The 26,214-nt window shown below is 40.7% G+C and overlaps 2 protein-coding genes across 6 annotated transcripts in view; both read left to right on the top strand.

Annotated features, from left to right (window-relative positions):
• The window catches only part of slc4a8 (solute carrier family 4 member 8), a 36,427-nt gene extending 33,282 nt beyond the window's left edge, over positions 1 to 3,145 (top strand). For 2 of the 3 annotated variants that reach the window (XM_077572782.1, XM_077572780.1), the window contains one exon: positions 16 to 3,145. In XM_077572782.1, the coding sequence (XP_077428908.1) occupies positions 16 to 46 (31 nt within the window). In that variant the 3' untranslated portion in view covers positions 47 to 3,145. The remainder of the gene's footprint in view (positions 1 to 15) is intronic. The other variant, XR_013295019.1, reaches the window with a different exon arrangement.
• A 4,842-nt stretch (positions 3,146 to 7,987) lies between these two features.
• On the top strand, positions 7,988 to 24,645 carry LOC144057153 (fidgetin-like protein 2). Of its 3 annotated transcripts, none has more exons than XM_077574458.1 (3): positions 7,988 to 8,693; positions 9,842 to 10,060; positions 21,312 to 24,645. In XM_077574458.1, exons 2-3 carry the CDS (start codon positions 10,036 to 10,038, stop codon positions 22,457 to 22,459), a joined length of 1,173 nt encoding a protein of 390 aa, XP_077430584.1. In that variant the 5' UTR covers positions 7,988 to 8,693; positions 9,842 to 10,035; the 3' UTR covers positions 22,460 to 24,645. The 3 variants fall into 3 exon arrangements, with proteins under 3 accessions (XP_077430584.1, XP_077430583.1, XP_077430582.1); XM_077574457.1 differs by having other exon boundaries at positions 7,988 to 8,704; XM_077574456.1 differs by lacking the exon at positions 7,988 to 8,693 and adding an exon at positions 9,219 to 9,365.
• Positions 24,646 to 26,214: the final 1,569 nt, after the last annotated feature.

The raw sequence follows: 26,214 nt of genomic DNA, 5'->3' as shown, positions 1-26,214 counted from the left end.
TGTTTACTTTTATAGGATTGAAGAGATGGCCTTCATTGATGAGTAAAGATTTCTAGAGTGCACGCAACCGTGCCTCGTATCTGTCCATCCGGGATGTGATTTGGCTGTTTTGGGACCGTTGGCCATCCGAGCCTTTTGGGAAAGTCTCAGTCCATCAACACTCACACGCACTCACACACAAACACAGGACGCAGGTAGGACTAGTTTTTAATGCAGTTTGATAGCAAGAAGATTGTGAGTGGGGCAGACTCTTTTCTGTTTGGACTGAACTTCCCACTAACCATTACATGAAAGTCAATGGGAATATAAAATGCCATCGATAACAATTTTAGGGAAATAGGTTGTTTTAGCCTGATCCTGCCAAGCTGATAAATAAACGATGATGGGAAAAATAACGACCAATATACACTAAACTAAATGATAAAGTGTCGGAATCAATATTAATTTAGGTCTTGTGTTAATGTTAATATAGTATTTTATTTTGATGGTAATTTTATGTTGATTGTAAAATTGAAATGCAAAGTATGTTTGTATCCAAAATGAACCACTTCCCAGTTGAATATCTTTTTTTTTTTGCATCGCCATCATAGAAGCTGGACCGTTGAAGACTTGAAAGCAGTTTTGACGAGAAAGTCGGGTCTTCGCATTTACGAAAAACGGCAGATTTTTTAATGTACACAAATTAAGCACAGCGATACATTGATCATGTGACTCATTTCTAGCTTCATGCACGAATGAACTCTCAAATAGTCCGACAATGGTCAACGGATTGCAGTTAAGACATATTGTTTAAATAGATTATTATTTTTTGTTTTAGATTAAAAATCTAAGTATAATTACTGTGGATCACTTTAACCCTTGGTGGCTCAAATGACAGGGCTGTTTGAAAGAGATTAAATCAGTAAACAAAAAACCGTTGAACTAATTATGTGCTGTATGCTTGCTTGCTGGTCATTCCCTAAATTCGGTGCGTAGTGTGAAGATTACAGAATCTACATGAACGTAAAACAGCCAAAAGTATCGTGTCTTATTTCTTTACCTCAGACAAGCATGTTAAAACTCCTGCAAGGCACTTTGGATGGAGGACTTCAGATTTGTTGAAGCCTTTTGAGTTATAGAGCAGTAGTTTGCTTTATTTTTACATGGGGGATGGGGGGGTTATTTAAAGCAATAATTTACCCTAAGTCCATCTCAACTGCACTGTAATGATCACATTTAACTCATTCACTGCCATTGACGACTATAGACGTCAAAAATTAATTTTGACTGTTTAACATTTTTCCCACTTTTGTTAAGAGTATGAAAACCGAGAATTGTTTTATTGTATTAGAACAGATCAAATTTGTGATTAATCGTGAGTTAACTAGTGAAGTCGTGCGATTAATTACGATTAAAAATGGTAATCGCCTGACACCCTAATTTTTAAATAATCTTTTCTTTAAAAAAAATAATTACAATAATTTTATTTTTATTTTTCAAGAAGATTATTAAAAATGAGGGATGTCAGGTGATTAAAATCATTATTATTATTATTATTAATACGATTAAAAATGGTAATCGCCTAATTTTTAATAATCTTTTCTTTTTAAAAAAAATTACAATAATTTTATATTTTTATTTTATTTTTATTTTTTTAAAGAAGATTATTAAAAATTAGGGGTGTCAGGTGATTAAATTTTTTAATCGTAATTAATCGCATGACTTCACTAGTTAACTCCCGAATAATCACAAATTTTATATCTGTTCTAAATGTACAAAAAAAAATCTAGGTTTTCATACTCTTGTGAAGAAAAGTGGAAAAAAAATGTTAAACTAATAGAAATAGTCAAAATGAATTTATGACGTCTATAGTCGTCAATGGCAGTGAATGAGTTAATAATCCATTTTTATTAATCAGGGATCCTTTGCCTCATTTAAACCTTGATGAAACTTGAGTACTGTTGAAATATTTGTTGACTAAAATTGACAACAGTCAGTCAACAGTGGCACATTTTCACCCATCTCACAAATTCTCGACAGTTGCATCCAGATCTTCATTTAAGGTTGACGTCATACTTGATCCGCACTCAGACTTAATGGCCACTTTACTTGTAGTAGCACTTTCTCTAGATACGTCTATGTATGATGTTTCTTTTTTTTTTTTTTTTTCAAAAGTTATATTGAGCAAAATGACCTTATGGTAATTATTACAATCATTTTATTTCCGCTAACGATATTCCAAGCTGTTATCTTGACTTTCTGTACATAGCAAAAGACGGTTGGCGGCTTGATCGAAAAGCCGATCATTTTGCCTCAAAATGACCTTGAATTCAATAAGATAGAAGAGTTATGTGAAAGTGATATAAGTTATGTGTCTTAGAATATGCCTTTAAGTATAAAATACTATTTGTTTTATAGTCTTTTGCGCTGTATAATGAATCTGCATCTTTTAGATTGCAGTCACGTTGTAACACTTTCTTCCTGGCCTGTATGATAGTTTTGTCAATTCACGTCCTGTACTTTCAAGCTAATCGATGGCATGATGTAATATTCACTCTCGTGTACAGTACATATTCAAAGCCACAAGTGAAAATATATATGGATATAAATATTTTGAATACTATCATACACCCAACCAAACTGTTTAGTGATGTGCACACATTTTATTTACTCATGTGTCATGTGTCCTCATTTGATAACAGAGTAATGTATTTGTGAATGTATGGCTGATATGCAGCAGAATGTCGTCAGATGTACTCAATGTATACGACCACCGCTTCCTGTTGCATCATTATTGATTGTTTTTACAATATTGTAAGCTAAACCTTGTCACAATTAACTGGACTGTTCTTTTTCTGCATAGAGTACAGTATACGGTAGAGAAAAAGATCACGCTCATGATCATGTATAGTGACTGTGACCCTCTGATTAACGCGTGATGATGCGACCAAGCTTCAAGGTCAAGCGACGGTAGAATGGCGTTTTCAGGTGATGAGCGACTGGACTGCAGTTGAAATGGAGCCATACAGAGCGAGTGCTCTCTCTACTTAAAACACTCAAAGAATGTCTCTGACTTATTAACTGTACATGTTTTATATGTACGTATATGTAATGTTGATTTTTGGATTATGTCAAAAGAGAAATAAACTATTACGCAATTAAACAATGAGCTTCCCTAATTTATGAGGGGAACAACTAAGGGGGACCAGTGATGTGTTTTCACAAAATCAGGATTATCTCTTTAAAAAATGAAAATTGCTTCATTTTAAAATGTAATAAATGGAAGTACCTCAGAAATGGACGAAGTTACAGAGTTGAAATTTCGTGTTTTAAGAACGCATTTAAATTTTTGGTACATAACTTTCAAAGATCCATAGCAACCGATACCTTAGGAAAAATGTATTTACTCTAAACTGTTGAAAGTCAAAAGCAGGTAAGGACGCCATCCGAAAGTGACTTATTTTAGTGCTGACCAAATAAAATTGTGTAGAACTGTATTCTAAAAATGCAACGTTGACATAATACACAAACATTATCTTAGATTTCAGTGAAATATGCTTGTGTGAAACTAATTGACAAGAAAATGATACCGCACTTTAAGACAGTCACTCTACTTTTTTTATGTTGAATTTTGAAACAGTTCAGTTTTTTTCTTGTACCACAAGGGGGCAGCCACAACCCTTATCAAGAACATTTGTCCCCAGACTCTGTGAGGTCACACCATACCCGTTTGTCTATTTCTTGCTTAGCTAACCTGCAGGATCTCCTTCCATATGCTTCCCTCCTTGCTCCTTGTGACACCCCCCTCCCCCACCCCCACATTTGATACTTGAGGTGAGAGCAGCGTGCACATCTGGAGGTGATCCTCGCTGCAGAGGAATAGCCTGTGGGAAGGCAGGCCTACCGGGTTAAAGATGCACAGCACCCTTTATGTATATCTAAATGTGCACGCTGAGCCTGAGGGTGTCATGTGATCCTCACTCCCAGTACTGATGATTACAAACAGCTGGCGGGCTGTGGCCTCGGCCAATTAGCTACGAGGTTGGCTGTGACATCACAGTAGAGGAGTGGGGTGCGCAGGCATTTTAGATGGCTTTTCACCTCTTGAGTTTAAACAGAGACCAGACCTGTCTTTCTAGGCTAGCGAGCTAGCTCTATCTATCTATCTATCTATCTATCTATCTATCTATCTATCTATCTATCTATCTATCTATCTATCTATCTATCTATCTATCTATCTATCTGCCTATCTATCTATCTTTCTGTGTCTTTCTAGCTAGAGCACTATCTGTCTATATCTGTCTGTCTTGCTAGGCTCGTGAGCTAGCACTGTCTGTCTTGCTAGGCTAGCGAGCTAGCTCTGTCTGTTTGTCTGTCTATCTATCTATCTATATCTATCTGTCTGTCTGTCTAGCGAGCTAGGTCTGTCTGTCTGTATGTCTATCTATCTAATTTATGATAGCTAGCTATCTTTTCCATCTATCTTGCTAGCGCCATCTACAGGTATCTACTAGCTACTGCTAGCTAGCTAGTTATGTAGCGCGTTCAAAAGACACACTTAACAACCACTTCTGCAATAGTCTCGGGTGACCAAATGTCCTCTTTTGTCTGGACATGTCTACTTTTTTGGGCCCTGTCTTCTTATAAATGTATGAAAATGTCAGATTTTCATTGCGGGACAAATAGGAGATGGACTACGCTGTATTTTTTAAAAGGGGTGGGGGGTGTTAAAGAAATATATACTTACTTACTTATACTATAAATATTTACTTGAAATAAGGTCTAAAGCAGTATTGGTGACCCAGAATTTTAGCTGACTGGTAGCGCTCGCAAACTGGAGACATGATTGCGGCATTTTGCAGTAGCAAAAAAATTGGGCTTAGATCATTATGTTGTTATTTATTCATTTATCAAACGTATGAGAATTAGCTTTACTTTCTACCCATACAGAGGAGGCATATGTTAAAATATTTACAATCTATGGTATCTTTAAGGAAACAGTATCATTTAGCTACATATGGCGTTCAAAATGTCTTCTAAATTTTTTTGCTGATTGTTTTTTGCGATGACATCTATTTGTTACGTCACCCGTCATCCAGAACAGAACATTACTCCACGTTCAAAGACAACATTGCCGCATGCGGGTAAGCCAAATTAATCTTATTTGCCTCTTGTTGGACCCAGTGAGCTGTGGTGCGCTTTTCTCAGTGAACAGAGGCAGCAGCTCTGGGCTGGCCCTCCCCTCCATCAATCTCTGTCATAAATCTGTCACGAAGAGAAAAAAGGAACTGCTGAATACAGATTTGTCAGCAATTAATCTAACCTCTATTACCAGGCTGGGATATTGTGTCCTCTATATCTGAGAACAATAAGCCACTCTTAACATGGAGCACGGCAATGCTGGTTATGTGCTTAAGAGCACTCTTGCAAAGAAGGCCGTTTTGTAGATGAAACACTTTGTTTTCGAACCTTAATTTCTGTCGTTTTTCCTCCTCAGCGCAACTCTTTGCACATAAGCCTGCCCGTGTGAGACTGCTGTCGTCTATAATTGGAAATCATTGAGACAGAGCGGTGCCATTAAACCTCGAGGAGACGCAGAGGACTTGGCAAGTGAGTTCAGCTAATTGACATTCTGCACTTGATGATAGGGGGAACATGCACAAGAAAGACACGGGACTTCTTCCTTGCTGTGCACGCGAGTTTTGATTTTTTTTTTCAGAATAGAGTCCGTATTGTTTTTTTATCCACTGAATCTTTAAAAGATACAACCATAATAGTCTTATGATATTGATATGACGGTAGCCATGGGTTACCTGTACTGTCCCACCCCTAATATACACTGTATATATTTAATCATGGTATTAAAGATGCTAATATTATTTTCAAAAGGCCTTATCGTTTGAGTGCAGTGACACAGCTGCGCGTTTCCGTTACATTTCCTCTTCGTTTATCAGATATCCTGTTCCTGTTTGTGCCCTTCTTTTCTTTTGTTGTTGCACATTTCACCCTTTACATCAGTTCATGTCCAAACACTGAGCGGGCGGGCATGACGTTTGTATTCAGGCAGTCCGTTTTAAAAAAGATTTGTGTGTCGGGTTTAACCCCCGCCTCACCCGTGCGCACGCACGCACGCACGCACACATGCACGCCCCATTATAATTACTGGGACAGTTCAGTGGAGCAGTGGGCCAGTGCTCAGCTGCTTGAGACAGAATTAGAGTGGCAAACAGCTGAGCTTCTCCAGGGTACTATCATGTGACCTATCCCACCCACAGGGCCGAAAAGACCAAGGGTAGGGTTACCACGTGCGGGTTCCAGCACGGCCTTATGCGTGTGTCAATACATGTGTTCCGAAGTGCATTTGCAGCGCAAGAGCCACACCAAGCAAAGTCTTGTAAACTGCTGATAGGTCTATCTTCGTCGCTTCTTTGTAGCCTTTACACCCCCCAGCCTCGCTCCCACTTTGTTCCGCTGACCCGCTTGGGGCCACATGGCGACATGCGAAGGTGCTTCTTCTGTAACGAGAGAGCACATCTGGAAGCTTCAGCTCAACGCTGCCTTATCTATGATGAAAAGAACAGCCCCTGCAGCACATTGTGGGAATTGTTTAGATGCATTGTTTCCTTCCCTGGAAAACAACAGTGTGGCTTTTTTCTTTTTTTTTTTTTCAGTGTCTGTCAGCAAAGCACGTAAATGTGAAAAAGCTGAGCGCTGCATGAGGTTTTTACTCATCTGAGGCACCCGATGAAAGGTCTTATAGAAGCATAACACTTCTAAACCTTTCAATGGTGTCTATTCAAGTCAAAGTGCTTTTGGACTAGAGCATGACATCATGCATTAAATTGCAGATTGTAGACCGTGTCAACCTACTAATTACTCATATAGATGTGTGGAAAATAATGAATTATTGGAAACTACTGTTAGTTAGTTTGGACTATTATAATGAAACCTGAGGCAAACGCTCATAAGGTAGCCAACATTACACAACGTTGATAATGATCATGCTGGTGTACAGTCGAGATGAGGAGTTTACCAGTCCGCCCTTGAAGGCCACCGTACTTCCTGGTTGATGCTACTGTACAAAATAAGGGGTGAAAGTTAGATATTTTACAAGCGATGTAGACACACGTACAGTGTATAATGTAAAAAACAAATATGCATGCTTAATGCTTAATAAAGGGGAAGTCAACCCAAAAATAAATTATTGACAAATATACTGTATGTTCTATGCAGCCCCAATAGTCTAAATATGGTATTCTGGTTAATATTGCGGAATATGAGAGTTTCAACAGCAAAATCCAGCGTTTTTTTATCAATATCAGAAGGCGGCCATTTTGCCACTTGCTGTCGAGTGAAAATGACATCACAGGTTTCGCAGGTTTCAGGTAACAACCAATCACAGCTCAGCTTCAGAAAACAGGTGAGCTGTGATTGGTCGTTTCCTGAGCGCTGAGCAGCTGTGATGTCATATTTAGTGGAACGCAAAATGGCCGCCCCCTGAGATTGATAAAAACAGGTGGTCCACAAATGTAATATTAATCAGAATGTCATGTTTAGACTAGTAAGGTCCCATATAACACATTATTGTCAAGAAATGTTTATGGTTGACTTTCCCTTTAAGTGTGTATAAAATTCTACTGATGAAATAAATGATTGCTTGACCTTGTTTGTCCCTTGTCAGATTACCATGTTTTTTTAAAGGGAAAATACACATCTAAGGACTGATTGGGGGAAGGGGTTGTTGATTGGGGGAAAGGGTTGTCTGTTAGAGGCGATTGTCTGTTACATTTAAGTAAATGATTTGGTCTAAAAACATTCAATACAGAACAAAATTGTTTTATATATTATTTGTTGCTTAAAACTGCCCAGTACAATACTGCAATTTTGTGACTTGCTTAGCCTGTCTTGTACAGCCACTTACTGCCGGCTAAATATGACACCAGAGTGCCCAAGGGCTCAGGTAACGACTGTCACGGCTCACCTGTTTTCTGGCTTTAGTCATGTGACATTCACAAGCTGATCCCTTTAGGCACTGTGATGTCATTTTCAGTCGACAGCAAGTCGCAAAATGGCCGCCGCCAGAGATGGATTAAAACGGTTGGATTTTTCTTTTAATTCATACTCGGCAAAGGCAATAATAAAAAGAATGCCGTGTTTAGATGAGTGGAGACACGTAGAATTCGAATAGAATTATTGCAATTTTGGCATCCAGATTGTACCACGCTTCTTGCCCAAAAGTCACTTGGCATTGACCCCAGTTTACCCGTGACCCTTTCGAGGATAAGCAGCATAGAAAATGAATGGATGGATAAATCCCTCTTTCAGCAGTAATATTTTTAGTGACGCAAGATTAAATTTAGCACCAAACACAAGAATAAATACACCCTTGTGCTAATGACAAATACTATTAAAATGAAAACTCCACAAAGATTATTTAATCCGATTGAATGGCGTCTTTGTGTGTGAATGTGTGTGCTTATGTGTGTGTGTATTGGCCGAGCGCCTGGTGTTGTGTACTGCTGAGCCGTGACTGTTTACAGCGGAGTAACATGAGGAGTTGACCGGCTTGTCCCGCCTACGCCATAACTCTAAATGCAGAACCACAGCTGTGTTTCCACGTTTGAGGCGCTTGGCAAAATAGAGGACACGAGAGTGCGGCCAAGACATCAACAAATGGAAATTAATCACTTTACATACATGAAGGGGAATGGACGGTGAGTTACAGGTGAGGAAATTAACCCACATTCTAGTCAAACCTTTGAGGCCAAAGCTGGGGTCATTTGCTCTTGCCCGTGCATGTGTTGTAGGGGGATGGGGTTACATCAGGAATTAGGTAATATTGACATGGCTGTTGCGACCCCGCCCACCCAACAATACTACGATCAATGCGACTGATCGATAGAAGTCATTGACAATAACTGAACTTCTCATGTGGTCAGCCGAGGAGAAAATTCACTATTTTTTAGTCGTGTGTGTCCGTATTCATGCTCATCCATCAAAGTGTTCTAAAAAATGCATGCACATATTTATGCACTGCAGGGGGAACTGGCTCTTCTCTGACATAGCATGATTGGTCACCCCCCCCCCCCCTTTCTCTCTTTCTCTCTCTCTCTTTTCCTGCTGAAATAGTTTTAACAAAAGAGGGGGAGGGGTTGTGCAGTTGGGGGAGGGGATGTATGTGTTGCTCTGTTGTCACTAGGCCAGAGAGGGAGGGAGGGAGGCTGAAGGGCGATCGAGGGAGTGGAGGAGAAAAAGATATGGTCCCAGAAGGGAGTGCGGACGTACACAGTACACACACACATACACTTCGTACACTCTCTCGGGCTCAACGCTTGTTTTGTGGATTACTTTTCACATTTTTGGCAAGCAGATACAGACATGATCAGGTCAGTAATCGTTTGCTAACTTGGAGCGTTAGCTCGGAAATGTTCTGCTATGCGCTCCTCATGTGATCTGATCGCTCCCATGTGTGGTACGATTCCACCATACAAACTAGTTTACCCCGTGTAAGGTCAAACCAGGGGATGGAAAGGACTCGAGGCTGGAACTCATGTTCATGTTCGGTACATTCGTCAAAATGTCACTTTTTCATTTGTTTGAAGAAAAAAAAATGGTTGGACATGTGAATGTGTTGTGTGCGTCTGGTCTTTTAAAGGATTAGAAACTTACCTGCCGGCTAACCGTGTGGTTTTGTGGCCACACGTACAAGCCGTCCATCTGTTAGCATTCAGCAGGACAGAAATGACAGAAACTGAAAGCAGTGAGAGGGCAAGCTCGGTTGCAAAAAACTGAATTGGAGTCACTTTTTGAATATTTTAAGCACTCCCTCTCCATCTGACATGAAACTGTGCGCGTTCCTCAGGTGGCCGCGTGTCCCAGCTGTCTCCGGGTGTGAGATGAACCATGGAAAGGTGCGGGGGTCCGCTCACTAGCCCAGCTCGCCTCCACCCACCCAACCGACCGTAGCCCGGGGGGGTCCTGCAACATGCAGCGGAGCTCCCACTAGCACCAAGTGGACCCGGTCCTGTCCTCCTTACCTGGGGCCAGGGCTGCAGAATGCTCAGTCCTGTCATCCCTTACAGTAAGTTTCCTAACATTTTGCATATCATCTGTTTTGGGCCGTTATCACTTTTAGGGGGGTCATCTGGGGAGTGGTGGAGCCTGGACAGACACGCTAATGGATTTTACAGCTGAGTCTCCAGGCTTTGCATTGAGGAATTTCACAGAACGTGTGCAGTTTCTCCTCTTTTTTTCAGCTCCTTGGTGTGAATGTAGTGCAGTTTGTTTAGACACTCGTTCAGACAATAAGATGTCTGTTCTAATATGTTCACAACAGCAAAACATTTGCTGGTTTGTATATAACGATTCCTAATTGTTACAGGGGTTCTGTACTATACTGGGAAGGCCGGGGGGAAAAAGTGACATATTTTCTATGCAATATTTCAACCATGCAGTACTCTCTTGTGTTAATCAGCAGAGGTTGCTATCCAGGCTGATGAATATGCTTATATTGATTGACTGGACTATTGATTAGGGCTAGCTTTAACAGGATTACGCTGCTAACCTGATTGGAATAATGCAACAGGAATTTATTTTCTCATTTTCATCGAGTAATGCCAAGTAAAGGTGAGAAATGTAAGATGGTCGAAGGGTACTTGAGGTGTGTGTGTGTTGGGGGGGGGGGTTCTTTTTTAGGCTAGACACAAGTCGTGCTAGCGTGCATCTGTCACATTCCTCCCTTCAAAAAAGACTCACATCTTCTTGTTAGATTTCCTCATTTTTTTTAAGGGTCCAAATACGACATGTACGTTGAATTCCAGGTCATCTTTATCACAATGTGACATCAAAAGAGTGATGTTATGTTACTAGTAGCCCTTTTTAGTGGCCAGTTACCAGGGCTGAAGCGCTTTGTGTGATTGTTAGTAAGAAGGTGTCAACAGCCTCTCATTAGTCCTGTATTGAAGCGCACATTAACATGCCCTCCGCCTACGCACACTCGCACTTTAGGCTTCTATTACAATTAAAGCAGCTTGTTTAGCAAATGGTAGCACATCTTAGGTCCTCATTAGATGTCATGGCAAAGACGTGCTAGTGAAAGGAGCAAAAAGAGCACAGCGAAGGGCAGATGGAGAGGACGTGAGGAGGGACTGGTCAGCTGCAGCCTGATATATGAGTGGACACAATAAGCAAAAGGGGGCCAGGCCGGCCTCTGCCACATGTGAGTGTGTGTGTGTGTGTGTGTGGGAGAACTGAAGTGATGGGGGAAGGGGAAAACTGACCACACAGGCTCGGACACAGTCGTCTTTTACAATAGTGAGAAGAGAAGGCTGCTTGGAAGAAAAAGCTCAAGTAGAAAAGGGAAGCAATGGAAAGCAATATTGATTGTTGTGAGATTAGTGTCAACAATTCTCTTATGACATAATATATTGGTGGCCTATAAGAAAGCAGCTCCTCATGTTGGACTTTGCTCATGACTTACATAACAATGCAGCCCCCCTTTACAAGCAAAACGAGATAACGTTGCATTACTGCCCTCATTAATATCCCTCTCCTCCCATTGGTGTCTTCTATATGGCTCGACACGGTAGTGTGAAGTCTTTAACTAGCCTAAATGACCCAGTAATGTGCAAACCGGGCCGGTTGGGGCGGTGGAGGTCATTTATCAGCACTGTGTACGAGTACAGTCCCTCTCAATGGAAGTGGACATGTACATGTGTGCGGCGCATGGACAGAGAGAGGATATGTGCTGTGTAAATAGATCGCAGGTTAGATTCCTGGCATTCCAGCAGCCTGACTCATCTGAAAAAATGACCAGGAGTCTGTTTCTGTCTTGTTTGCCAGCAGAACAGGACACCGCACCAAAAGGCGCGCTTCACATGCAAATGTCCGTCCGGTCGGAAATGAAAGACTTTTGTTTATTGGGAGTGGAGTACAAGAAACAACAACTCCTGGTGTGTGCGCGTGCGTGTGTGTGTGTGTTTTTGCCCCCCCCCCCCCTTTCCACAGCCACTTCTGATGCTTCACAACCCCCCAAATCCCATTCCCTCTCAGACCCTTCCCCCACATCTACTTTCATCTAATTAGCCCCTAATTACTCAAACTGACCATGCAGCGGACTACGGGTCCAGTTTGCTCCTGCAAACATCCATGACTTGCATAATTTATGTTCTGCTTATCATTTCGATGGATGAGATTACCAGATTATTCTGAAAAAAAAAAGTGCTTGCATCACTCTTGGTCAATCTATTGAATAAATCAATTAGAGGATTTCATGGCGTTTAATACATTGGTGGTCGAACTTGTATTGATGAGTGCTACCATTCCTGCTGAGGTCAGCCATTCAACAAAACACATGCGATAGTGTAAGTGCTACTTTTCCAGTTCATGTAAAGTTGTTCTGCTTCTCCTGCCTCAACATGTTCGGTTATCTTCTGTAATATTTTAAGCCATAGGACATTGTAGTTGTACTACTAAACTGTAACTCAAATCACATTCGCGTTTACATGTGGGAATGCAGCTCTTGGTTTTCGGGGCCTTCTTGTTGGATATTGCGTAAACCTCGAAGATGTATTATTCGGGTGATTATATTGAAAATGATGTAATGGAATGCCATGACTATCAAATCTTTACTAACTAAACTGTAATATGCAATGTTTTAATTTATATTTCAACATACTTAGTTATCATAAAAGTGTTAACCATCTGAAGTCTTGCAGGTGGTTTTATGCAACTTGACATGTTCTCTAGTCCAGTACTGAACTGTACTCGGGGGTCAATCGACTCCAGGGATTCCATTGAATTTGATTATTTGAAGTAACAACAAAGCAGTTTGATGCATTTTTTAGACAATAAGTCACACTTTTTCCCGTGGTTTGGCTAGTTCTGTGGTATGACCTGTGTATATTGAAATTAGAGCTTGGACTCAAACCCCAAATCTCTGTTCCCTAATGGTGTTGACGGCAGCGAACCAGTTCAAGAACATTTTTTCTTTTTAGTTTAAAATTGCTTACCTTAAAAGGGACTACAACATGAAAAATCAACTTTTTGGAGCCTTTAGCCATGTTAAAATGTTAATTCCTCACCAAAAATATGACCAAAGTTGTGTTTTCCTCCATTCGCCCCCTGTATGAGAAATTCTAGGTTATTCTGCTCTCCAAGCACCAGCCCCTCCCAACCTGAGAAAACGAGCCGTTGGCACGGTTTGACGTCATTGCGTGCGGCCCCACCCCCGCACCGCCTCTGCGGACTAAACGCACGCCCACTTTCTTTCAGACCTCCCTCCGTGGGATATTGACAAAAGTAGCCTTTATCAATAAACGTTCTGTCCAGATGAATTCAAAGCAATCAATTATCCTTCACATTTGCAATGCTAAAGTGCAACGACAATTGGCCGTCTTAAAATCCCAGAAAGGGTTCCGGCTGACACTGCACGGATGTTATAGTGGTTAGCACGCTCGCCTTGTGAGCAGCAGGCTCCAGTTCACGTAAATGTTTTTTTGTTTGTTTTTTTCCCCTCCCTCTTCTCCCCTCCTCCTCCACTTTGATTTCTCACGGCAAGGAGCGTTTTGTTTCAAATGTTTATTGAAGAATTGAACATCCATCTAATTTCCACATGTAAAGAAGACACGGTTGTACTACAACGACTGGCCGGTCTTGCAGCGCTCCTTAGCAGCAGAGGGGCGCGGCAACCACACGAGGAGAGGCGGGGTTTTACTTCCGCATTGGAAAAGTAGCCTGCAAAATACCTAAAATGTCTTTAAAAAATACATCGCGATTGTGTCAAAGGTAAGATTTCATCATTATATGCCTATAGTTAACTGTGGAAGTCCCTTTAACTAAAATCCTGTGTCGCATTAATCGCATTATGGCCAAAAGGTAGAATCCAGGTTGGTTATTGGGACTTTTGGTGATGCAAATAGTAAATCCTTCTTGTGGCAGATGCCGCATGCTAAACTAGCAGTATGTCACACGTTAGCTGCTATGACAACCACTACAACTTCTTCCTCTTCATATTTTACTTCTTCAATTTTTTTCTTCTACTTTCTTTTGGCAGTTGGCAAATACTTTTGCTGCATTGCTGCCACCTTCTTCAGCATGACTTATACTGTTGTATTGCAATTTATACTCCAAAATATATGGTAAATGTGTAATCTTGGTGCAGGTTATAAGAGGAGGATGCAAATGCCAGTCCCAGACTTTTTTTTAACCAGTTTCAATTCATTGTGTGAGGTGTCAAATGCAACCTATTCAAGAGGAAATAATGACATGAAAAGTTATTGAAGTGAGGCGCCGACTAAATCTTTACAGGGGCAGGTTAGACCAAATGTTGGTATATTTTGGTATTTCACCGTTGTGGGTGTGAACACAGCCAACTTGATATACTGCCAATCAAAGAAGTTCCTCTCATTCCCTCTAAGTGTAGTGCACGAGAGGGACACTTTTCGTCATGGCGGACAACTTCTAACAGGCTGGATTGTCAAGTATTTATTGGGACCTGCTCTTAAACAGAATCTAGATGAAGCCTATATCGAGCTCTCCTTGAAAGATATGGCCATTACAAAGTTTAGCCTCAGCATACGATCCTATTACATTATGCCCGCTTGCCGACCAAACATCCAATAACTTGAAATGACCGCAGTACACCGTGCACCATTTAGTTCAATTTGCTGAACCATGAGTGGGGTATTCCCCGCGAAGGCGTCATCCATGCGCCCATAGACGTGTGATGTGCATCAAACTGGCAGTACGACTGTATGATGATCACACTGATTAAGGAAAGCTGTCACAGTACCAAGCCGGCTTAGTTCTCATCTTTGTCTGCTGCTAAGCCAAGCGTGGCCAAGAATGGAGGGCTCTCTACAAGTTCCAAGCCAACACCAGTTGCTAGATTAGGGCCGGGGCTCCCTCACTCATCCCTCCTAATTCCTGGGCTAACCCCCACCGCACACCCATGCGCACCCTAATACCCTCCCTCCGACACAGATGTCTGATGCTCCAGCACACATCGGCACTTTTAATGGGTCACTGCAATTGAAATACATTTCACTTCAATTGGAAAATTAGGGAAGTTGAGTGTGGAGATACCGTTGCAGGAATTACAGTAATAAAGGGGAAGTCAATCCCCCCCCCCAAAATATTGACAATAATATTTTCCATGCAGCCCCACGAGTCTAAATGCGGTATTCTGGTTAATATTGAGTAAGTGGAATATGAATTAAGCAGTAAAATTCAGCATTTTTTTTTTATCAATATCAAAAGGCGGCCATTTTGCCACTTGCTAAAATGACATCACAGTTGCTCAGGTCTCTGGTAACAACCAATCACAGCTCAGCTTCAGAAAACAGGCGAGCTGTGATTGGTTGTAGCCAGAGTCCTGGGCAACTGTGATGTCATCTTCAGTCGACAGCAAGTGGCAAAATGGCCGCCCCTCCTGAGATGGATAAAAATGGCTGGATTTTGCTTCATAACTCATATTCCACAAATGTAATATTAATCAGAATGTCATGTTAAGACTGGTAAGGTCACATATAACATATTATTGTCAAGAAATGTTTATGGTTGACTTCCTCTTTAATGGTGTCGGCTGGTGGTCACAGGTTATGCATGTACACTTGCAGAATATAATGAGATTCAATACAAGACTTAAGACTAATTTTGCCTTGAATATGGTTATAATGACCAGTTTTGATTGTCAGACAGGTACAGGTAACTGTTGATGAATTTTTAAAATATAATATAAAAATACAAATGACTACAAGTTGTACTGCTAAAACAACAAATATACACAGTGCTGTAATGTAATGTAATGATGGATAATAAAAATATGGCAAGTGATAATTGTTAAAGGCTAGGATGGGCGCGTACTGATACCAGGTATCGATATTGGGCTGATACCCGGCCTTATTGCAAGGTATCGGTTTGTGTCTTGTGGCCATTTTAAGATCAGGAACTAGAAATTAAAAATTAGAAAAATAGACATTTGTCATTAATTTCATGCACTTTTAAATAAAAATGCTTTATTAGTCTTTCTATAATTTGTCATTGTATTTTTGGAGGGAATTTTAAGTATCAAAAGTGGTATCAGTAGAGTTGAGTACTGGTATCGATCTGGAGGGGAAAAAAGCATCCTTAGCTAATGTTTTAAGTATTTTAATCAGTGTCCACAGGTCATGTAATGCTGTTCATGCTGTTCCCTCCAATCAATCAGCATATGTTGTATTTCAAGCATGCAGCATGATTAATATTTATACAGCGCTTGTAGACATACCTCACAATTACTTGATGGAGGTTCCAAGCCCTCCAGTGGTGCTGTTGATGTCTTCAGTTTGTCTGGCCGAGCGAACGTCAGATTGTGACACTACTGAGATAAAGCCGTATGCGCGCTAATCCTTCATTAGTCTGCTTTCCCAGTCTGCACACACTCCAACTCCATCTCCCAGCGTCTGAGCTCTGTGATCCACTCCCAGTTTTTACATTCCATTCTGCCGAATTTGGATGAGGATTTCAGGTCACACTAGATTACTATGGTCGAATATGTCTTTTAATCGATTATGGGCCATCTGCCAGTGCTGAAGATGGGATGAGAGGAGATTTAAACTATTTGCCTGCAATCAGTGTGAGCTGTTCAAATTTATGGATATAGTGCTACGCAATATGTTGGTACATACTGTACATATAGCTGCAAATCGGGAAATTGAATGTTAACTCGGATGCTAACTAAAAGATCACATATTGCTCTCAAACACACTTTTGTTATGTCTACTAATTTTAATAACTGAATAAAGACGTCTGCGGCCCCTGAACCGAATGAGGCTCTTTAGTCCCTCTCCTGTGGCTCCCTGTGGATCTCTTAAAAAAAAAAAGAGAGAATTTAAGATAGAAATTAATACATATTTTTTACATATTTATTTGTATTTTTTTGTAGATGCAATATTCTTCAAATGAATTAATAGTTTAAATAAAAATGAATAAAATTAAATTAAAAAAAAAATGCCAGTCCAAATTTTGTTGTAGTCAGAAAACGCTGAAAAAGTTTAAAAAAAATTACCTTAACATGTCCAAAAAGTGGCCAACAAAATGTCCAAAAAGGAAGAGGAAAAGCAGAAAATTACCATAAATTGTCCGACATTAGCAAAAACGTCAGAGAATTTAATTAAAAAGGCAGAAAAGAAAATGTTCAAAAAGTAACTTAAAATGTCGAAAAACAAAAGAAAGGCAGAAAATTACCATAAAATATTTTTGTAGTTGCCAAAAAAGTCAGAAAAGTATTAATAATAATTAAAAAAAAAAAAACTGAAAAGAAAACGTTCAAAAAGTAACTTTAAAATGTCCAAAAAGAAATCCCGATAATTACCATAAAATGTCCACAAAAATTTGTCAGAAAAGTCAAAACAATTATGAAAAACGAAGTATGAAAAATTACAAAGAAACAAATCCAAAAACTAAATACGAAAGGAAGAAGAAAATTAATGTCGAAGTATTGGATGCTGCACAATTTTGTGTTTTAGTTCTAATTAGCTCTTGAGCCCTCAATACATTAGGCTAACTTTAACACACACTGTTTCCTTCATAACAATCTTTAAAAGTTTTTTGCGGCTTCAGACCGATTAAAAAATAAAATAAAAAATTATTATTATTTGCCCTAAAATGGCTCTTTTGATAGGAAAGGTTTGCTGACCCCTGCTGTAGACTTTCACAGCAAAGTCAAGCGCTCATGTTGACCCAATCAATTCATGGTAATGGAAATGTGGGAAAACACTGAAGATGGTCTTCCAGTAATATGAATAACTTTGTGAAAGGAAAAAAAAAGTCAAAAAGTTCTTTTTTTCCTTATACTTGTTTTTGTTTTGTGTGTGTCTTTTTGGGATAATTGTGCCTGTGTATGGGTCAGCGCCATGATCAGGAATTCCCTAGAGTGTAAGGATTTCTCCGATCCTGGGCGGGGCTTGTGATGGCCGAGAGCGCTGCCATCCTTGGATTGGATGAGCAGGATTATTGGGCTGAAGGATCATTTAATTTAGGGATCAACATGTGGACTGTTTAGAGGCCCATCTGGTGGTCCTGGTGGCCATGTGACACGGCCGGCACTAATCTGCATGTAGACAGCGTCAAAGTAGAATGAGCAAGTGTGTGCACGTGTGCGTTTTTATTAATGACCAAACACACAAACATTCCACAGAGCTGTTTAATTCCTTTAAACAATGCAGTGAACTGCAAGTGGATTAAGGACCTCCTCCAAGGTCAAATAGTCCTAATTGTACACATTTAAATGTGTCTAAATTTTGTCTTTCTTTTTGTATACATAACTATTAGGGATATCAAATTATCGCCTTAATTTTGAGTTAATCTTCCTTTAACGCCATAAAAAAATTTTTTAACGCGCGATAAATGACTGACGCTCACTTGGAAAACCTGTACTGGGGGAATTCCAGTTGCAACGCAGCAGACACAGCCACGTCAAAATTTAGCAGTAATAAAATCTAATAATGCATATATTTGTGGAAACTGGGGTCGTTGTAATTTACAATTTAAAAAATGTGCAGAATTTTACAAGTTACTTCATGTCAAAGATTAGATAGCTCTTAATATAAAAAGAAAAATGCACTGAGCTGTCACCAATGCCTTACAAATGCAATTATGCCATCTAGTGGCAGAAAAATAACCTAAACACAAATTAATATCACACTCGTTTTTTCTTTCTTTCAGTGCAGTACATCTTTTTAATATTAACTCAATTTTATGAATTATTATAAAATTACTGTATCAATGACTAAATGAAGCAGCCATATTTCTATTAGTTTAACATTTTTTTCCACTTTTATGTTAACAAGAGTATGAAAACTTGGACAAAAATATGTTTTATTGTAGATTTTATTGTACATTTGTGGTGTTGAAGTCATGCGACTAATTACGATTACAAATGTTAATTGCCTGACACCCCTAATAAATATGAATCTGAAGATTAAACGTAACTTCCTTGGTAGAGGTTAAAAAACGGGAAAATTTACTAAATTAGTCATGAAGCAATGATTCAATTACTCAATCATTTAGGAATGTTCATAACACTTTTTTTTCAGACAGATGCTCAATTTATACACCATCATCACACGTATTTAGCATTTTCATATATCTTCTTCAGTTTCCATGAAAGAAAAAATGCTCTTCTGTGTAGGAAACTTTCTGTCAGAAGCCCCTCTGGCTCAAGCCTAGATTAAAATCCTCCACAATGTATGGAATGTCAGCCTAATGCTAGTCATGTGGAAGCCAGTCAAGGGTCGCTCTGCTTGTGAAAGTGTGTACAATCACACATTGAACAGACTTTTTGGACCGCTGAATCAAGCGCTACTGTCAGCATGCCGAATGACAAAGTACTGTGGTTGCCCGCCACAAATGACGCCGCCCACGCTCGGCCTCCTGTCCAGCACGACCCCTGAGGTTTGGGCCGAATTAGATCATACGCTCGGTGGGGGTGGCTTTGTTGACTAGGAGACTCGCTGAGAGACAACAATGGCCCCAATGTGAGAGAGGCAAAGGCAGAGGACAGTGCTGCGGCAAATGGAGGCTTATCGCCGTGGAGACCAGGCCGGGGGCTATGTTGGCAGCTTCTCATAAAGATTAGGACAGTTGTCCCCCCTGCCTCAATGAGATGGTGTGGAAGAGCATAGGCTAAGCGCTGACATGATGCTCAGCTAACCAGGATGACACTTTGCTTCCTAATCTCCTAGAGAGCAAAATATTCCCATTTTAATCTGGACAGTTGAATCCCGCTGGAATACATTTTATAGTGGCCCAATGAGATTTCTTTGGTGCGCAGAACGTCACATCTTGATGTGGACCACTTGTATTTTTCTCAATTTGTGTGTTTGTACAATTTATAGACTATACCTGAAATTGTATATCCATCTTTCATTTTGATTAATTTATGACTTTTTTTTGTCAGAGTAAAGAATACATGTTATCGTTGCCACCCCCCCCCCCCCAACATTTGTGTTACAGATACCAGTGTACAGTATAAGTGACACCGTTGTGATGATAAATATTGAAATAATGTACACTGTAGGCCATATGGGATTTAATATATGTAATTATCAGATTTAAAATTGCATCTGTTGTTTTTGGTGCCAGCGGGAATGAGAGGCATTAACTTTGTGCACACAGATTAAGAAGTTCTGTCTATTACCTCGCGTTAGTTGACATGCAGATCCGCCTACCTCAAATATGGCAGATGCACTGATGGTAGTGCAGTAGGTAAACGCACTCAAGGTGGTGTCTGTGTATAAATACAGTATTTATGTTGACACATTCACAATCACAGTTTTTTTTAAATAATGTCTCCAGTTTGGGTCCACTATCGGTTAGCTAAACTGTGAAGCTAATTTTGCTAACTTACCTGCGTCTACGGGTTTCAAAATGACAGATAACGTGTAGGCCTATACATATTTATGGTAACACATTCAAAATCACAGTTTTTTTAATAGTATGGTTTCTAGTTTGGGTCCGCTATCGGTTAGCTAAACTGTGAAGCTAATTTTGCTAGCTTACCTGCGTCTGTGGGCTTCAAAATGACACATAACGTGTATACATATTTATGCTAGCACATTCACAATCACAGTTTTTTAATAGTATAGTTTCCGGTTTCCAGTAAGACAACCGCTCACCCATCGATTAGCTAAACTGTGAAGCTAATTTAGCTAGCTCACCTGCGTCTGTGTGTTTCAAAATGGCAGATAAAGTTAGACATCATATTTTTCGTATCTCTTATCTTTGAGTTGCTATTTGCTAACCTTACATGTTGTCATAGTCTTTTTAATCAATTTGATCAAAAACAATCCATGAATCCAAATGTAAAAAATCTTTGGAGCTTCTTGAATGTTGATGCTTGCTTAACTTGGTGGCCTCAGAAATTCATCTCATAGCATATTGGTGGCTATGGACAACACAGAAAATAATACATTTTCTTTTAAAAACTACAAGTATATTGTATAATTCAGATTTTGACATGTATAAGCCAGGATGACTTTCCAAGTCAGTCAAGTCGTGCCAAGTCTCTTTGATACGTTTTAGCCAAGTCAGTCCCAACTTCTAAAATGTGCTATTTTTGTCAAACTTGAGTCAAGTCATGTGACTTCTCCAGCAACTATAGATACTCTATCGGTGTGTTCACACTTGCACATTGCTACTCTGGTGTGATGTGTACCCAGACAAGTCACATGCTCACGCAGGCATTTTCATCATCAGACCAAATGTTGCCCCGTGAAAAGCCCAAACAAGCGAATGGACAACATTTGTGACGTATGTAATGTCAATGAAACTAACTGTAGTGTTGTCTACAGGTCTATTGAAGATGCACTGGTCTCCGGAGCACGCCGCCCCTTTATCTCAGTGGCCCGAGCAGCACCTCGATGTCACCTCCACTACTTCACCTCCATCTGTCCACAAACACGAGCCCTACGCGTCGGCCGCTCGCCGCAATTACGCTCACACGGGTTACCCGTGGGCCAGCGACGACATATCAGCCCTTACCGCTTCTTCGCTTCTCAAGCGCTACGCGGAGAAGTACTCGGGACTGGAGCTGCCCTACGAGCGTCCCGCTTCAGGGGCCTACCCAGAGCCCGGAGCTTTTCTGAAAACCGAATCGGAACCCTGGGCTCTTAGCCAGGGCGTCGAGTGCTACCCCGGTATTGAAGCGCTAACCGGCACCAAGGTGGGCTCCGGATCCGCGGGCATCCCAACCACGGGAAGCGTGACTGTCGTGAGTAGTAACTTAGCCTCGGACCCGGGTTACAGCGCTGCTGGCTCCTGCGGTGCCCCGTCGTCCCAGGACTACCCTTCCGCCTACAACAGCACCTACCTGTCTTCAGGATACTGCCCTCAGCCAGGCTCAGCACTTCCCCCTGCCCCTCTTCATTCTTTGCAGGCCGCGCCCACTCTCGTACCCAGCTACAGCGCCAGCACTCCAGTCTACAACTACCCGCCGGGCTGCTATCCCCAAAACAGCCTCTCTTCCACTTACAGCCACCCCAGTGCCTCCTACTTGCCCCCAGGGATTAGTGCCCCTACCCCTCTGGCCCCCAGGCCCACCATGGTGGGAGGCGGCTACAGCTACCCGTCGCACAGCCTCGGAGGAGGCGGCGGCGAGGCCGGAGCGCCGCTGAAACGCAAAGCCTTTGAGATGGGAGACGACGGACAAGAAGGAGCCGAGGTGGAGGGATCACGCTACAGGAAATACGGCAACGGCCTCAGCAAAGGCAACGGGCACGGCAACGGCTACGACGTAAGCGGCCCCGGGTCGGACCCGCAGCCATACAAAGCCGGGAAGCCCCTCATGTCACCCCCTTATCGCAGAACGGGGGATTACAGCCCGCCATCCGGCCTGGCGGTGGAGAATACGTCCGGGGAGCACAGCTTTCCTCGCCAGAGGATGCCGATGAAGATACCGGCGTCGCACACACGGGCCGAGGACCCCGCCGGGGGCCACTGAAGATGCCCTTGCGCTTGGAACCAAGGTTTTTAACCCAAAAAAAAACGTTTGAATATCGCTTGCAACAACAAGAGGGCACAAAATTCAAATGTATTATACCTCATCCTTTTCATTATCCATGTTTTCCCAAAGATACACACGGGCATTTTTGGAGTATTGTTGGAGTATTATCGGAGCATTCGCTACATAGATAAAGAAAATTGCAATGTATGCTTCTCTCAGGATCTATTTATTCCTTTCTGCTACTGTGGCAGCACCGTGGAAATGTTGCTTTTTTGGGGGGGAAGGGGGGGGTGCATAATTTTATGTGGCCATGAGTTTTAACAGGCCCAATGACTGCAATGTACTCTACCAGCCCACAAAGATCATTTCTGACCAAAAAGTAAGCAGAGCAATAATTGAAAAGGTGCCGTACGACTTCAGCACAATCATTCAGTAGCAGATTGAGAGGCGTGAGGAAATGAATGTTCTTATACGTGCCCCCCCCCCCCCCCCTCCCTTCCTTGTTTGTTTCCTCTTGTTTTCAACCCGTTCCATGCTACTGCTGTCCTGTTTATACAAATCACGCTGCTTATATAAAAGCTGGCCTTTAAGCTGTTTCAATACAGGATCTCATTCCTGTGTTTTTTGGCCGTATGCAACTTCGGGGCACGTTTGTTTTACATGCAGATGCTCAAAGAGGCGTCGACAAGAATCCATCTTATATTTTGTCTTAACTATGAGCAACAATCATGCAAACATACTGCTGAACTTAACAATGCAATTGAGCGGCATGTAAAGGCGCGCAAAATGGGCCTGCTTGGATTCATTGTTTTTATTTTTTGCCTCTGGAATGGAAGATTTATCGTCATTTTATTGAATACTCAGGAAGAATATTGTTACCTCAGAATGATGATGATGATGATGAAGAATGTATGTTATTACCTTTGGAATGCTTGTTGGCAGCCCTTTTGGAGCAAAACTGGAGCTGCGGGAAAGCAAAGCATACTCTGGAATCTTCAGGGAATTTACAAGGCCATTGACAATAACAGTGAAAATGCACACACACGAGCACATGCATGCTTACACTCACACACACACACACACACACATATACACACACAAACACACTGCTTTGTTGCTCTGGGAATAAAAATGGCGATATTTGTACCAGGGCCTGAAACGTTGAATGTAATTCATATTTTTTTTTTTTTTTTTAGAAAGGACAATACATGCCATAATGTACATCGATGACATTTTTAGATATATGAAACATATTTTCTTCATGTATAGATTTCCTTATAGATTTTTGGTGGAGAGTTGAATGATGTTATGTGTTAGTTGACCTGTATGTAGTTTGCAGCAGGGCGAACGGTTTTATGGACAAACCACGCATGATATGGGTAACCGAAAAACAAACACGCTTCAATACATGTTTTTCAAAATGTCTTAATGTCAGTGTTGGGTTTCTGTTTTTTGCGGCGTCAGATTGTTGGATTGGCACCACAAAGGAGTTGGTTTGTGATCATTTTGCTAGTGCCCTTTTGTTCATCAGCAAAATCAAATTGAAGAGCATGAACCTCATTGATTGTAAGATTTTGGTTTAAGAAAAGAGGCCACAAAACGTGTATAAGATTCAGTGTGCGGAAATTGTATACTAAAGCATCACATTTTTGCTGCATTAAGCAAATTCATTGAAAGTGTGACACATGACCTCGTCACACATCTTCAAATTAAAATAAGAGATTAAAAAAGGTGATACACAACTAAACCCCAGTGTTTTAAAAAGTATTTAAGCGCTTAGCTATAAGAATTGAATGCTCTTCAGTGTCACACACAATATGATACACAAACTGTTCTCATTTAGTGAGTTTTGTTCAACCCAAAAAAGGATTTCAGTGTTATCTTCTCTTCTTTCTTTTTTTTCATTGTATCTTGTGCATTCTCTGTAACCATTTCTACCTCATTTTGAAGACATTGTACATGGAAATATTTATTTCATGTCCTTTCATATGACAGATTAGGAGCAATGTTTCTCTACTTTGACTTGTTATAGTCTACCTCAGTAAAACTGTCATGTCATGAAAATGAAGATATCGTATACCCGCACCCCAAAAAATCTAAATTTTGTCTTTTTTGTCTATCAAACCAAAAATGTTTGATGTTTGAGTGTTGTCTTTCACTAAAATGTACAATGTTGACAACTACATGTGGCACTGGTGTTTTGTGTTATCACATATTATTCCTTTCATAAGTTGCTTTTTGACTTTCGGCTTAGTCCAGCACAAACACAAACACAAATAAGCAACAACTAGCTTTAAAAGAAGGATGTACTTGATCGCATGCCCAAATTACTTTTTGTAAGTCAACAAATTGACTTGATCATGTATTTGTCGCAATTGCTTGTCTCTTCTTAACTCATTCCAGCGTTAATGTACTCAAAGCAGAAGGCAGATAACACGTAGCACAGCGACACCTTCAGGCAGCTATTGCAGTTGTAGTTTGCAGTGTAAATGGTAATATGCTGCATTTTATATAGCGCTGTAAAACTGCACTGTATTATATTGAGAGGTTTTTACATTCTAATATTTAATTTACCTGTTTTACATCTCGTTCACCTCTCTCTACTGTACAAAATTAAGAATAATGGGGGGAAAACAACAACGTTTTGACAGTGTTACAGCTTAATCTTAAAGTGAGTGTATTTGCTTCAAAATGCCACTGGGGGGCGGTAGATATCCGGAAAACAGTTGAGGACGGCCCTCTTGAAAATGAGTTGAATGTTCTGAGACGAGCTCTAAGTGATAAACAATGACATCATCTTAGTGTTAGTTGGAACAAAAGTCATTTGAATAAATGTTTACGGGGCTTTCGTTGCTGCCACAAGTCTTATTTATTTCCTGTGAAATGTTTCATTCAAATCATAGAAGCACAATGATAATACTGAATATTGTTAATACTTGAGTATAGGGTAGCATTGCAGCTATTATTATCTTTGAGGGCCCCGTGAGGGAAAACATTCAGCATTATATTTCTTATGCACACTGCTGAAATGCTCTCATATATTTTGTCCGTGGCTAAAACGCCGTTCACACTTAGGTACATACATTATGTTTGATTACTTTGACAAATTCTCCCACTGCAGCTTTCAGTTAGTTAGCTAACAAGCCACCAATTTACAGAACAGCTCGGGTGTTATTTAAATTCGCAAGTGTGAAGAATTTTGTGTTTTTCGGGTAACTGTACTGGTCTTAAGTGGTAACCAAATTGACCTAATATTCTATAGAGCGAGGAATATTGGACAAGCCCACTGATGGTCTGCGGCGTCCGGAAGCCTGTTAGCCTGTGAGCTAGCTGGTGGCTATAGGCCTCTGGCTGTGTATTGGAAAAGCCCGGTGATGACTCAGTGGGATATATTCCAGCTACGGGAGACTTTAAGTGGATATTTTGTGGCTCAAACATAATTTATAAGTTAACTCAGGGCGCGTTTGCAGCGCAAACAGTGGCCACGTCCACTCCACAGCATCTGAGAGCTGAGAGAACGTCTCCATTTTTTCACAAATTTGAAGCCTCATTTATATACTTGGCAATTATTTTTTATTAATTTTAATTTGGCAAGCTTGTTAACAGCACTCTTCTCTGTGGTGTGTCAAATTTAGACATTTTTATTTTCAATTTATAGGGTGTCTAAAAAGCTTTAAACAGCCTCATGATTAATTTATTTATACTCCATCAGGTGTACATGACTTGGCCACCGGGGGGCAGTATAATACATT

This window comes from Vanacampus margaritifer, chromosome 8 (assembly GCF_051991255.1).
Source record: "Vanacampus margaritifer isolate UIUO_Vmar chromosome 8, RoL_Vmar_1.0, whole genome shotgun sequence".
NCBI lineage: Eukaryota > Metazoa > Chordata > Actinopteri > Syngnathiformes > Syngnathidae > Vanacampus > Vanacampus margaritifer.
The sequence above is the reverse complement of the archived record's forward strand: the minus strand, read 5'-3'. Positions and strand labels throughout refer to the sequence as shown.